A 15,445-nucleotide genomic window follows, 5' to 3' on the forward strand; every position below is an offset into this window, starting at 1 on the left:
GGTACTTATTTTCAAGAATTGTGTATTTCAAACATGTTCGCAGGTTTTTATTTTTCTCGATTTTATAACTATTGCCTTTTAGTTTAAAGCTTTGTTTTAGATTTGCGTGTATCTATTTTCGTGATAATTACCCAACTGCGAAATTCTCGAAAATAAGTATAATTACAGTAATCCACAGTAACCAAAAGACATTAGCAGTTTACTTATGGTTTTCACAAATATGAATGGCTTAGCTTGTTTAACCCACAAATTATTTTCCATGGACCTTGATCATATAAACTCTGGATGCGACAGTCACCATTATTTTCCATGGACCTTGATCATATAAACTCTGGATGCGACAGTCACCATTATTTTCCATGGACCTTGTTCATATAAACTCTGGATGCGACAGTCACCATTATTTTCCATGGACCTTGATCATATAAACTCTGGATGCGACAGTCACCATTATTTTCCATGGACCTTGATCATATAAACTCTGGATGCGACAGTCACCATTATTTTAATAATAATAATAATAATAATCTTTATTTCAAGAGGGTATGCTCAATTAGTACAAACACTATTCTCCCTTGAGGCCCTCACACTCCACTCACAATGCAATTCACACAATTTCTTCATAACAAAGAAAAACATTAGAAAACATAAATCAAAGTTGATACATAGTCATTTAAATATTTCCTGGATTTTCAAGTAAAAACTTAAAGCAGTTTGTTTTAAAAGTATTTATGTTTGACATGTGTCTTAGTGCTTCTGGTAGTTCATTCCATAAAGTTGGGCCAGAATATGAAAAAGATCTTCTAAATGTGTTTGTTCTTGCCTTTGGTATATTAAGTAATTGGGTAGTATTTGATCTAAGTTGCATTCCATTTTTATTTGAAACATAGGAGATTTTGTTAGACAAATATTCTGGAACAGATCCATATAAACATCTATGAACATATAAGGCCTTGTGGTAAATCACACGATCAGTAAATCGAAGCCATGATAACTTTTTAAACATTGTATTAGATGGGGTATCATAAGGAAGTTCAAGAATAATTCTAGCTGCTCGTTTTTGAAGTTTATCTAATCTATTTGTATTTTGGTCACTGGTGTTTCCCCAAATTGTACAACAGTAATCCAAAATAGGGAGAATATAACCATTAAAGTATAACTTTCTTGTTTCAAGGGGTAGGGATTTCTTTATCCTAGACAAAAGATTTAGCCTTGTACTGATTTTTGTGCACAAAGTGTCAATTTGGGCTGTCCACTCAAGATTTTCATCAATAAAAACCCCAAGGAGCTTTTCACAATTAACATCTCTAATTTGTGAGTTACCAACACTCAAATTCAGAACATGGTCTGTTTTTGCTAGTTTCTGTCTAGAACCAATAACCATAGATGTAGTTTTTGTTGGATTTATATACATCTTATTTCCCTTGCACCATTCTTCAATTCTTTCTAAATCATTTGTAATGCTGTCCTGGATGGTATTGAGACTACGACCTGTGCAGTGAATGGTAGTATCATCTGCATAGAGGTCTGCTTGAGATGAGGTTATATGAAGGGGCAAATCATTAATGAACAATAAAAATAAAAGGGGGCCTAATATGGAGCCCTGAGGTACTCCAGTTTTTATTTCTAGTGCCCTTGACTTAATTGTCCCATTTTCCACTTGTTGGAATCTATGAGATAGATATGATTTAAACCAGTTACATGATAAATTTGAAATTTTGTAGCACTGCAGTTTTTGAAGAAGGATAACGTGATCTACCAGATCAAATGCTTTTTTAAAATCTAGGAAGATAATACCTATAATTTCTCCATCATCAATTGCTTTCAACCACTGATCAATAAGTTTTAGTAAAGCAGTATGACAAGAGTGGTGACTTCTAAATCCAGACTGACTTGCATGAAGGAGCTTATATTTTAATAGGTATCGGTATAGGTGTTTGCAGACATGCTTTTCAAAAATCTTTGACATAGTAGGCAAAATAGATATTGGTCTATAGTTGTCGACAGTATCTTTAGGACCCTTTTTATGGCTTGGCATGACACGGGCATTTTTAAGCTCAGAAGGAAATATACCAGCAGTGATACTCCTATTTATAATATAAGCTATTGACGGTGAAATAACTTCTGATGATAATTTAAGTATGCGAGGACTTATCTGATCAATGCCTGTAGCTTTTGCAACATTTAAATTGCTAAGGCTGTCCTTAACTTCTGCAACTGTTATCAAGGGGATGTAAAACCAAGTATCTTGAGGTACTTTTGCTGCTACCTCCTCATAAATCTTGTTACTATCAAATTTGTATGATTGAGATGTTGATAGGCTATCTTTTGGGGCAATATTTATAAAATGTTTGTTAAAAGCATCAACTATATGCTGAGTTTCTGTGATAACACCATTGTGTGTCTTAAGTTGGGATGGAAAAGGAGAACTTTTTGTTTGGTTGAGCCCCTTGACATATTTCCATAATTCTTTTGGATTTTTAGCTTGTTCAATGGATGTTTTATAAAATTTGTTTTTTGCATCATCTATAAGTGATTTGCTTTTGTTCCTCCAGAACCTGTATCTGTCTAAATCATGCTTTTTATGGTAATAATCCCTGTTTTGTCTAGCAGTTAATATTTCAGGGGTTAACCATTCTGGCCTTTGAACATTTTTGACTCGCTTTGTTTTTATTGGAGCATGCTTATTTAAAACATTATTGAAAAGAGAATACCAGATATTTAAAGCTTTGTCTGTGTCATGTTCTTCTATCACATTATTAAAAGGTTTACATTGAAGTTCCTTTATAAAATTCTCTTCATTAAACTTTTTAAAACACCTATAAGTTATGATCTTGTGGCTAGAATCAGGTATTTCTTTAACATTTGTTTTTCTTGTAAGGCACACTGGGTAATGGTCACTTAATGCCAAATAAGGTACAAATGTTTCAATTATATTATCGAACTTATTTGTATAGATATGGTCAATGATCTTTTTACTTTTATCTGTTACTCTTGTTGGATTATCAATAAGTTGTGTAAGACCATGGCACTGTATCATATGGGACCATTTGTTGTTACTACATCCTTGAGCATAGTCAATATTTATATCACCCATAATTATAATTTCTAAATCTAAGCTTGATGCTTTACTTATTTCTAATTCAAAAGCATCTATCCAGTCTACTTTCATATCTGGTGGTCTGTAAACTGAACACAAAAGAATAGGTTTTGTGGATGGAAAATTGATCTGAAGCCAAATTGATTCAACATTACCAATCTCTAAGTCTTTTCTCCTTTCATATGCCATTAAGTTGTTTATATAAACTAATACCCCACCCCCTGTTTTGTCTTGGCTTTCATGTCTATCTTTTCTTATTGTGTCATAACCATTTACTTCAATTAAATTATCACCTAATTCTGGATTTAAGAATGTTTCACATAGACCCAAAATGTGTAAACTTTTCTTTTCATTAAGGGTGAGTCTTATTTCCTCAATTTTTGGCAATATGTGCTGAACATTGAGATTAGCTATTTTTAATCCCCTTTTTTGAAGACCAAATGAATTAAGCAATTTAGGATCATTAGTGCGTTGGCATTCACTTTGCAGACCACTTCCTTTCTCACCAACTAATTCACTCTTATTTGCATTGACACATGCATTAGCCTCAGGGAGAACTTCCATATTGGTAATAACACATACAGAGTCTACATTATTGTTAATTAAGGATTTAGAACATTTTTCATTAATGTCAATTAAAAGATTATCATAATCACAAGCACATGCCACTTTGTTACATTCATGACAGATATTACTTAACACCTCAAACCTTGTATATGTTTTTACAGTAATTTCGGCTTCCTTATCTTTGCCACATCCCTAATTGTTTTTGCAATTTTTTAATTTATGTCCCAGATAACCACATTTATAACACTCAATTTTATGTCCAAAGTTACAGTTTCTAGTACTATGTCCACCTTCTCCACAGTTAAAACACTTGTTTCTTCTGCTGTTATTTTGCTTCTGTTTTAGGATTGGAATATAACTATTATAAATTTTCAGAAGTTTAGCTGTTCCAAAGTCCGTCAAGTGTATTCCATCATACCAAAATAGTTTTCGTCTATTCACTCCAAATTCTTTTTCTGTTTTGATTTGAACGGCATCATAGTTTTCACATATTTGTTTTATTATTTTGTTTATATCCGCCACATCACAATCTATCCTTGGTGTTGCTTCTGCTATGAAAACTTTTGTGTCTGGTGACCTATCATGAATATTCATAACAATTTCCTTTAAATCCTCTTGAACGGAAACCAGATCTCTCTTTTGACTGGCATCATTTCCACCTGCTTGTATTATAATCTCACTGCAGTTTTCAATGTTGGTATTTTGCAGTTTGGCTCTAATATCCCTAAAATTTGCACCTCGGTTTGTTGAGACTTTAATACTATGATCCAATCCTCTCAAATTAATTCTTTGCAGGATAGAACTGCCAATTATAATTTTGTTCTTTATTCCATTTTCATCTGTACCTTTTGAAGTTCGGACCGATTGACTTGGTACTGATTTATGTTGCTGTTGAGGACTTTTGATTCTGTTTCCATTTTGTTCTTCCTCAATTGTATGCTCAGTTTGCACTGATATTTCATGCCTACTCATCATAATTGTGTCTTTGTTAGGCCTTTCTATTTCTGTTTGAGTTGATGAGTCTCTCATTTCATTTGAGCACTGAATTTTCTTATCAATAAGAGTTGGGGTGTTATTAGCTTTCTCCATAAGAGTCGAAACCAGTTTTTTCAATTGATCTATTTCCGATCTTAACATTAGTTCCAAAGAATGCTTAGCACAGGGTGTTGAAGTCAGTTGAAAAGCAGCACTAGGATTCAATTTGTTGTTCTCTACTTCAGATTCAGTAAAAGAACTTGTAGCTGACACCATATCTGAGTGTTCACTTATGTCGAACTCTAAATGTTTCATTTCTGTTTGGGAACTTTCCAATTTGAGCTCTTGATCATTATTGTCTTTTGGTTGAGATGCAGCTTCAAACATCTCAGTGTTTTCATTTACTTTTTCAATCAACATTTTTGCAATGTTGTTGAAATAAGTGTCAATCCACTGTTTGCAACCTTTTCCTTGGACATGAAAAGTACATGTTTGTTTGTATATATGAAGAACTGTCTTCTGTCCATTTATAAAGGTGTTAAATACAAGACCATTATTGTCCCTGTCTTCAAAAAGTGTTTGGTCAAAACTTGTAAATAGAATATTTTGGAAAATATTGAAGATTGCAGGAGCTTTAAATGTAATGACATATGAGCATGATCTGTCTGTACAATCTCTAAAGTCATAGTACTCACAATCTTTTGTGTATTCATTAACTTCCTCCAGGTTAAATCCACTAAAATCTCCAATAAATGATGAAATGTTTTGGAAAAATGATGTAGTTATATCCATGTTTACTTAATGTTATTAATTTAAATCATGATTTGATCCTTAATATCTATAGTAAAAGCACTTGTATTGGAGCTCTAAAAACACATCTGTTCACCTTGACAGTCACTTCCATGGACCTTGATCATATAAACTCTGGATGCGACAGTCACCATTATTTTCCATGGACCTTGATCATATAAACTCTGGATGCGACAGTCACCATTATTTTCCATGGACCTTGTTCATACAAACTCTGGATGTGACATATCTATGTATACATTGATAGACATGTCTTCAATTCAAAATTTCACAAAAGATGTTCAAATGATTATCTGATGGCTTTTTTTAACTGATGTTGGGATAGTCATTATTTAAACAGACAAAATTTCTTGAAAACATCAATTTAAATATTACCTGTCATAACCTGTATTTCTATGTGGAATCTTTTCATCTATACCAAAACTTCTCCCATCATATGTTGAACCAGTATGGGTACCAGATGGCTGATCATAACTGGTACCTAAATAACTGCTCCCTGTAGCTCCTCCATATCGAGAACTATCCCCTAAACCATGTGACCTTGAAACATAACCATAAGAACCAATGGAAGAATCATAACTTTTTGGTGTATCGTAATTTTTCTGTGTATCGTAACTTTTGCTGGTATATTTTGACATAACGTCGTATGAGGGAAGCCCACTTCCATAAACACTTAGATTAGAAACTGAAAAAGAGAAGGCAAATTTATACAGTGCTGTAATGAGATACAATATAAATTTTAACAAATATAAGAATTAGTTGATTTTACAGTTATTAGTTTTTACACCATTTTATCATTGGTTAAAATATTCAAATATCTTGTTCCCAGTGCAGAATCAACATATGTGTTGTTACGGATATAGCAAACACACCCAAAGCAGGTTTCCACTTCTCTTGAATAAAACAATCAGCAATGAATTTGTTTGGAAAATACAAAGCCACCTAAGCACCAATATGAATCACCTCTGATTAATATTTGTCGAATAAATCTATACTACTTTGGTATCAACAAATATACTCTCATACTTAATCATTGTCAAAGGAGACTTGACAGTAGTTATTATAAACCATCATGTCCTTGGAAAGAAATTATTTTGACAGTAACTATACAATACCCATTATCTGCTGCTATCATTAACATTGTGTAATCTATTAAACTGTTTTACTCATGAAAAAGTTATGTAAGAATCAGATTCATGAAGAAGGAGTAATTATATTCTTGACAGTTTCACCTCGCTGAAAAATTCCCCTATAGACCAAAATTTGAAATTATAAACTGCACATGGTCGTATCAAAATGCTCAGTAACAAAGTGTAATGAATACACATTTGATTTACTCTAGCTGCAAACACCTGATTACCAATTGCAAATAGACACAGTACATTATAACCAGAGTCTAGCCTTGCTTTTAAATAATTATATTCTGATTAATGATTACTATATGTGATGAATTACGATTAAAGCTGTTATATAATAAGAATAGTCAGTTTTGACAGTTTGTTATTTCTTTTGATTAACATCACTTTCAGCAACCCTGACTACCGGTATATAAGGGCAGCCTGCTTCAACTGGTAGAGAAGGCCGTGGGATACCAGAAGAGACCAACTTTCAGCAGAAAAACTCGAAATCCTTGTCCATTAATATCAGTCAATCATTCACACTTTGCAACAAGCAGGGTCTTAGGAGAAAACAACCAAACTTCAGCAGGAAAACTAGAGATCCTTGTCAATTAAGAATGCTGCAGCTGCTTTTCAAATAAACAATTTTTTTAAAAGACTTATAAATTGATAGTATATAAAAGCAGAAAAAATGAAGGGTCTGTGTGCTTGTTTTCGATATATAAGCCATTGAAAATTTGGTGGTATATAATTCTCTCTATACCTTCATACAGTTTTGACAGTAAATTTATACTGAGTACAAAATGCATCAGATGATATATATACTGATAACGAAGTTCTCTAGGAGAATTCTCTTCTGACAAATGATAAAATCATAACTATGTGAGATTCTTCATAGAAATATTTGTGATAAATAATTATGTAATAAGCCATACATTATACATGTACTATTCATATATTTGCCAACAGATTAATATCTTTCAACAAAACTAAAGCTAATTTGAAAAATATTTTTTTGATCTTTTTAGTTCTGAAATGATAAGTGTAAACAATACTTTTTTTCATCAGTACGTAATGCTGATCAGAAAACAAATTATATTTTAATTCTATCGCTTAACCAATAAGACAGTCACAAAAGAAGAAACAATTGAAGTTCTAAATCATAACCCAGTGTATTCCATATGTTTTAATAAATTATTATGAATGTTAACATTTTTGACCTTGAGAGTTAATCTATTTGTTTGTCTGTATGGTTGGTTGTGTATTGTACAGATTAACCCTGTCTTAACTGCCCACACTTTATATGTATGTACTGAATATGATTTCAATACTTAAGCATTTACATAGGAATCTGAATGTTTAATGCTTAGTACTGAATATACCTTCAACATTATTGAAACTTAAATAGGAATCCTAATGTTAAATGGTCGATCAAATATTCATGTACAGCCAAGGGTCAAATCTATCATTAGTTTTCCTGTAAATATCTATCAAATCATATATATTTGAAGGTGAAAAACATGTAACACTCCAAAATGGGTAAAAACCAAATATTTCTAAATATCAGATTGAAATCTGAGTCTGATCTAATGGAAAACAAACAAACTGGTAAATACTTTTGTATTTGTTTAGTAAAGTCTTTTCAAATGGGCAATAAATAAACAGGCTAAAAGTTAACATTTTGTACTTGTTTAGATGTTTGAGTGTTAAGAGTGTGAAGTGAAAATAGTAAGATATATTTATATTATTTAAAATACTAGAACACACCCGTGATATCACGGGTCCGTGACTGAATTAAAGTATACAACTATGCGCAAGCCTTATTTTAGTATTAGTATTGTCATCTGATAAAGTCATGCTGATTATAAGATACACAGTTTTTCTCTGCTTTCAAGTCTTTCTGTTTGAACCCGTCGAACTGAAACAATAATATTAATTATTTGGAAAACAAAAGGTCCTGGAATGGAGTATTTTTTAATCAACAGCATTGTCCTATATAAGTTATAAATAAAGTTGAATTCTTTGCTTCGCTGTTTTACGTCATGCCCACTAACAAATTGAAAACTGTACCTGTATTTTTAGTCCAGATTTTTAGTATTCGTATTGTTATCTTAGAAAGTCTTACTGATTAAAATACTACATTAGGTAACAATTTGACAATTTAGTAGTAATAGTGTCAACCCTGTGGTTATGCCCGTGTATGTAGCATATTAATCCTGAATACAACGTTTGGTGGTGCGCCTGTCAGATGCGGAACGTACAGATAAGGTAATAGGTAACAGGTGAATATACTATTGGTATCGGTAGCGGACTCGACCCGGAACTTCTTAATTATTGGCAATATTAATTACGTGGAAAACAAAAGGGCCTGGAGTGGTGTAATTTTTAATCTACACCTTTGTACTATATTAGTTATATATAAAGTTGAATTCTGTGATTCGTCGTTTTTACGTGATGACAGCTGACAAATTGGACCTCGTAATTTTAGTATTATAGATATATTTCAAATACAGGCCTGGGATTTACTGTGCATATCGTGTGTGTTTGTTTTTTCTACATTAGGGGGAGGATTGAGATCTCAAAAAACATGTTAAACCCAGCAGCATTTTTGCGCCTGTCCCAAGTCAGGAGCCTCTGGCCTTTGTAAGTCTTGTATATTTTTAATTTTAGTTTCTTGTGTATATTTTGTAGTTAAGTATGACGTCCATTATCACTGTTCTAGTATACATTTTTGTTTAGGGGCCAGCTGAAGCACGGCTACAGAGTACAGATGCAGGAATTTCTGGCTGCATTGAAGACCTATTGGTGACCTTCTGCTATTTTCTGCTCTTTGGTCAGGTTGTCTCTATGACACATTCATCGTTTCCATTCTCAACTTTACTATTCATCTGTAGAACAGGGCCTTGCTCCAATTTCGAAGGACCTGAGATAATCAAGAGGTTTTGGATGGACAGAATATTCAGTTTTCTGTGCAGTTTGTAATTGTAAATTGTTGTTTGCATTTCTTTTTCTGTTTATCTGTTATAGACCGTGGTTTCTGTTTTTGTTTATCAACTAAATTTTATTATTACCATCTTTGTATCTTTCCCACCCTTTTTTGTTAGTAAGTTCCAAATTCTTGCATATATTAAGGCTATTGAGCTATGAAGGTACATCTATACATATATAATACAGCTATAAAGTAATTAACAGATATCATTACAGTAACAAATATACATTCATTCATCTGTAGCCAGGGTCTAAGGTGAAGGTTATTCATAAATGTGACCTTGACCTAATATCCTACCTCCATATCCGTTGCTAGGGAGAGTGTATGTGTAGTTACTGTAACTTCCTGGATACCCATACCTGGAGGAATCAGACACCGACCTACTGATGTAACGTCTTCTTCCTGAAATATAAATAGGCCAATGAAAAACGTGTTTACAAATATATATAAAATAAATAGGTCAATGAAAAATGTGTTTACAAATATATAAAATAAATAGGCCAATGAAAAACGTGTTTCATTTAAGGGAGAGCAAAAATGCTGGTCTCTTAAGACAGGTGACATCTTCTGTGGTCTTAAATACAGATCCAATCTATGTGTGTAAAATGTACTACAGAGGGATCAAAAATCTATGGTCTTATAACATAGGTTTTTGCTTAATACAGGTGGTTTTCTTGAGCAGGTTTGACTGTATATTGAATAAATTACTAAAAGCTTTTTCAGGCAATCATGAATCAATCGTATGAAATTGAGTATGGAAATGGGTAATATGTCAAAGAGAAGATAACAGCCGAGGGCCAGCAGCAGTTCTTAATGGCAGCCAGAAAATTCTGCATCCAACATGTCCAAGTACAAGTCTTGAATCTTTCCTTTTAATGATGCGTACAAAAATTAGAAAATCAGGAAGATAAAGTGTTCCTGCAATCATCCCCAGTTTTTGTTGAGGTCTTCGATGCTCAGTCTTTCATTTCCTAATCTGTTTTTGATTGTTTGACTTTTTTTGCCATGGCATAGATTTTTTTTCCTGAATGTATTTTTGAATTTCTCTCATATATATATATGCAAATTTTGTTTTAGGCCACAAAATGTTTACTATTTTTCACAAGATACAAAGTTAAGCCAATTAATGTCTTACTCGCCATTTCAGAATCTAATACATTCTGGGTAATATTTTCAAAAGCATCCACCAAAACGTTGCGATTAAAAAAAAAAGGAAAATGAAATATGACTTTATAATGAAACTTGTGGTTGTTTCCTTCAAAACATTTCTTCATGAAGTACTGTAAGATAGTCTTAATCATAGGTTTTTTTATTTACTCAACAAAATTTGCACATCCAATTTATTAAAACTGTTATGAAATTTTCAAAAAAGAAGATAGGAAAAAGAAATATGAATTCATAATCGAAACTTTGGTTGTTTCTCCATGAAATACAGTATAATAATCTTGATCATAGGTTTTCTTTATTTACTTTACAAAATTGTATTTAGACAAACTGCAATAAATATGTCATTCAAATGTTAATCTTCAACTAAATATTTCATTCAAGTTTTCAATTCATAAAAGTTAAATAACTCCAACTGAATGTACACAGCCAATACATGGAGAATAAAACATGTCATGCCTAGATAAAATGATTTTCATTATATAAATACATGCCTTCAGTAAAATACTTTTCCCCATATAAACACATGCATAATTGAATCCTTTTAAATGTTACGTAATCAAGTCTATATAGATATATACTATTTACTTTTAGGGTTGAATTATTTTAAGTCACAAGAACTGTTTTTTATAATTCAGTTTATATCTTTACTAATATAACATAAACTGCATCAGATAGATATTGACCTTATGCAAGTGCATGTATACATTACATGTATTGTATAAGACTTTTGATTAAATTTTGAACAATCAATTTCAAAAGAAAACTATCGGATGAGTTTTGAGCTGTTTTGTAGGGTTCTAATAACATTACAATTCAATTTTTAAACAGTTACATACTTTTCAGAGATTTCCTTCAACCCCGAAATAGGTTAACAGATGTATTGATATTCATTTGTATAAGGTCCATTTCTATCTGACGGAGCTAACATTATGATGCATCAAATTTTTGAAGAAAAAAACGTTTAATAGATTTTACAACATTATATCTCAAATTCTTCATGGAAATTCATCAGCAAGATAACAGCAAAAGATAAATCTACTGTTGAAAATAACAAAAAGTATATATCTTATGATTTCACAACTTATATAAGATTTAATATATCTTTTTAAATGCATGCTGCATGATACCTTTGCAAAGAGAATGTTTCTTGTGTGGGCAGAATACTAAGGTATGTTTACCCACACAAACATTTCTTTACATTTCAACGAATATTCGAAGAGTGAAACACCCATATTGACAGTCAATTCAAACAAAACTTGTGATAATTCCAGAAGTACCAGGGTGCATACATAAGCTGAGTTGTTTACTAATTTTGAGACTTAAGTTTGCTGAAGGTTTATGTTAAATGATTGAAAGTATGTATTATGACCTTGACTTTTGACCAAGTGACCAAAAAAAAATCAAAACTACAGTGGTCTAGCTATTTCTGAAAGAAATTCATCAGCTAATTTAGGTGACAGATGGACTTATTTGCCCCAACTTAAGTTTATAAATGGCCACCTAACCTTGACCTTGTGTAGGTGCTTAATAGAGAGAGAGACATAATTTATTCTTTAACAGGTGTTCACTCGCTGTGTGATCTTTCTAGTACATTTTTTGTACAAGAATTGATACAGAGAAGTTAAACAAATCAAATTTCATTAATAAAAACAATGTGACAGTTTGATAGAGATCACATTGACTCTGACACAGGTCAGACCCCCTATGGACAGATTCTAAGGACACCAAGATAAAAATGTCTCACCTGATCTAACAAGATTCTGTTAACAGGTAAACAGTAAGGTACAAATCTCTCTCACCTTTATAAACGTCTGGTAAAGGATTAAGTACTATAGTGTACTTATATGTTACATATGAACTCAACTATTTACTCTTTAAATCATTCTCTACATTGCAGGTTTAGATTTAAAAGCAGGAAATATTATTTTACAAACTTTTTCTCCCATTCAATTAAAACCAAGTTATGACTAGAATAAGATTAAATTTTCATTGACAGAGATATATATAAAGTCATTTTAATGAATTATAAATCATACAATTCATTTAATGATCATTTTTCTAATTTTACTAGATACAAAAAATATAAATAGTGAGCAAGTCTTTTTCTAATAAATAACAACTTAAAGCTCGACTAACATTATCGAAGTTTCACTTGTGAAATCTCATCCTTCCTGTCAATCAAAGTCCTAATCATTTTGATATATTTTTTTCCAAAGGGAAGTGGTATATTTATAGTAGAACTCGTCTACTTCAGTTGCAGATCAACATTTAGCACTTGAAAACTACTTGATCGTTTAGTTCCTGTTATGAACATTGGGTGAACATTGAGACCTCATGTACCGAAAAGTAATAAATTGACAGAAATATTGAACTTATTATTTCTTATTCTTTTAGTTTTAATAGTTATTAAAATTGATATATGTTACTCAGGACAATAACACAAAAGAAAGGATGAATGAAAGCAAAGGTGGGAGAAAGATAGTAAGAAAGACAAGAAATATAAAGAATATAGAAAAAAAGGCAAGACTAAGACCGATCAGCCAATTATTATACAAATATGCCAGTCTACCCCAAGTCATCATTCATACATGGATTGTTTACTGATCGAGTAGCATATTGTCATGTGAATCTTGTAGATTGTTACATCAAGTTTTGACACAAATTGAGGTAACTTTATTTTTTATATGCAAAAATGACAAAAAAATCTGAACTCAGAGGACAATTCAAAAATTCAACTGCAATGGTCCACTTCCCTATACCTCATGAGAACTGCTATAATAACAGCTGTCAATAATGCCAATATTCATGCAAACTGCTAAGTTTTACATCCTTATATGGTTTTATAAACTGCTAATAACCACTGTGGAATGCTATCAGATCTGCCAAAAGTTGCAATACAAAGGTTGCATCTATTCTAATTGGGTTTACACAATAGAGAATATGGGCAAAAATTAATATTTTAAAAATAATAATGTATTATTTTGTGTGCATCAATGACATGCTGTCCATCAAGGGTCCTTAATTGGAACAAAAAATTATCTTATTCTGTAGCCCAAAACAGATTCAATCTAAGAGGTGGGTGTGTGGACCCGTTACTAGTGGATGGTGTGGACCCTGTAACTAACTTGCCCATGACAGTGACAGGTATAGATATACTTACGTTTATAGACAATAATTATAGTTTATACTTAAATCAAAATCACCCAAGAATATAATTGTCATCACTTTTATATCCAATAATCCAATAAACAAATAATATTGCTGACTCAAGCGTAATTAAATCCAATGAAAACTGACATAAAAACTTAATTTGTCTGGAAAATGACAATTTACATATCATTTCACATCAAATTAAAATATATACAATTCACTATATAAAAAAACAATGGAACCAAAACCCCAGCTGACATTGGTTTAGTTTGTAATAGCACACCCCCTCCGTCTAATAGACCTGTACTTAAATAACCGAAAAATGACGAGGAAAAAAATAATTATCATTTAAAGTTAACGAAGTGTAAGGTATACAAAATACATTGAATCAGTAAAGGGCCATAAATCATGATAAGAATGCATTATCGTTCCCACTCTATACAGGTGATATTGTATTGAAAACATGTCCATCAAATGTAGATTGGAGATCGTCTATTCATATATGTATAGTTTCTGGTGTATCTTGCAGTATGTATCACTGAAAAATCTAACTGGTATGACCTATACTATAACTATCCTATATCTAGACCAATAAAGTGACAACTTCAAACAAAACATATAGAAAGGTATAGTAGATGTCTAACAAATGTGGACCAAAACATATTGAAAAGTAGATGTCATGCAAATGTGGACCAACAATATAGAAAGGTAGATGTCTTGCAAATGTGGACCAACAATATAGAAAGGTAGATGTCTTGCAAATGTGGACCAACAATATAGAAAGGTAGATGTCTTGCAAATATGACAAAAATTGAGGCTATTCCAAAAATTGTGTTCTTAGTATATATATATTCTAAAACACCTGATCTTTAAATAAAATTGTCCTTGTACACAAAAAAGTCTTATAAATTATAAATATGAACATATGTATTCTGCATGATTCAAGTTATCCTTACAAACAAAACCATCATAATCATCAACTTCAGGTCATCAGACTTTAGACCTTTCTTCACATTTCAATCAATCTTATTTTATATTGCAGGATATAAATATATAATGGCAAATTAACCCAATGAGATTTTTTGTTTGATCATTGCCTTAAAAAATAGTTTTAAACTTTTTAGCAGGAAATGATACTACACTGCAGACACTCCCCCTTTTCCCAAATTGCTTTGTTAAGTAGAATCTTCCCACATAATATATCATCTTTATAAACATGTCAAATTTATATACAGTGAATATAAAGAATAAGCATTAAAAAATTTACATATATTACATAACATCTACCTTTAATTCTGACATCCATTACACAGATATTATCTTATAAGGAAATATGTATACAACTGTAGAACAGGTGCTTCCCTATATTAAAGGTAAATAGTGGTCCAAGATAACCACATTATGGTGTTTACAAGATGTTTTTTAGACCAGAATTGTAAAAGACCTTGAAGCCTAGCCTGAAAGGATGTGGTCCAGTCAACTCCTTGGTGGCCTTCGGCTGTTGTCTGCTCTATGGTCGAGTTGTTGTCGCTTTGACACATTCCCCATTTCCTTTCTCCATTTTATTAT

At 31.9% G+C, this 15,445-nt stretch overlaps 1 protein-coding gene across 14 annotated transcripts in view; it reads right to left on the reverse strand.

Annotated features, from left to right (window-relative positions):
• LOC139503095 (platelet binding protein GspB-like) overlaps positions 1 to 15,445 on the reverse strand; it is a 130,610-nt gene that overhangs the window by 90,625 nt on the left and 24,540 nt on the right. For all 14 annotated transcript variants that reach the window (XM_071292781.1, XM_071292779.1, XM_071292774.1 and 11 more), the window contains exons 2-3: positions 9,857 to 9,961; positions 5,828 to 6,137 (exon numbers count right to left, since the gene is read on the reverse strand). In XM_071292781.1, coding sequence (XP_071148882.1) covers positions 5,828 to 6,137; positions 9,857 to 9,961 — 415 coding nt within the window. The remainder of the gene's footprint in view (positions 1 to 5,827; positions 6,138 to 9,856; positions 9,962 to 15,445) is intronic.

This window comes from Mytilus edulis, chromosome 14 (genome assembly GCF_963676685.1).
Source record: "Mytilus edulis chromosome 14, xbMytEdul2.2, whole genome shotgun sequence".
Classification (NCBI taxonomy): Eukaryota; Metazoa; Mollusca; class Bivalvia; order Mytilida; family Mytilidae; genus Mytilus; species Mytilus edulis.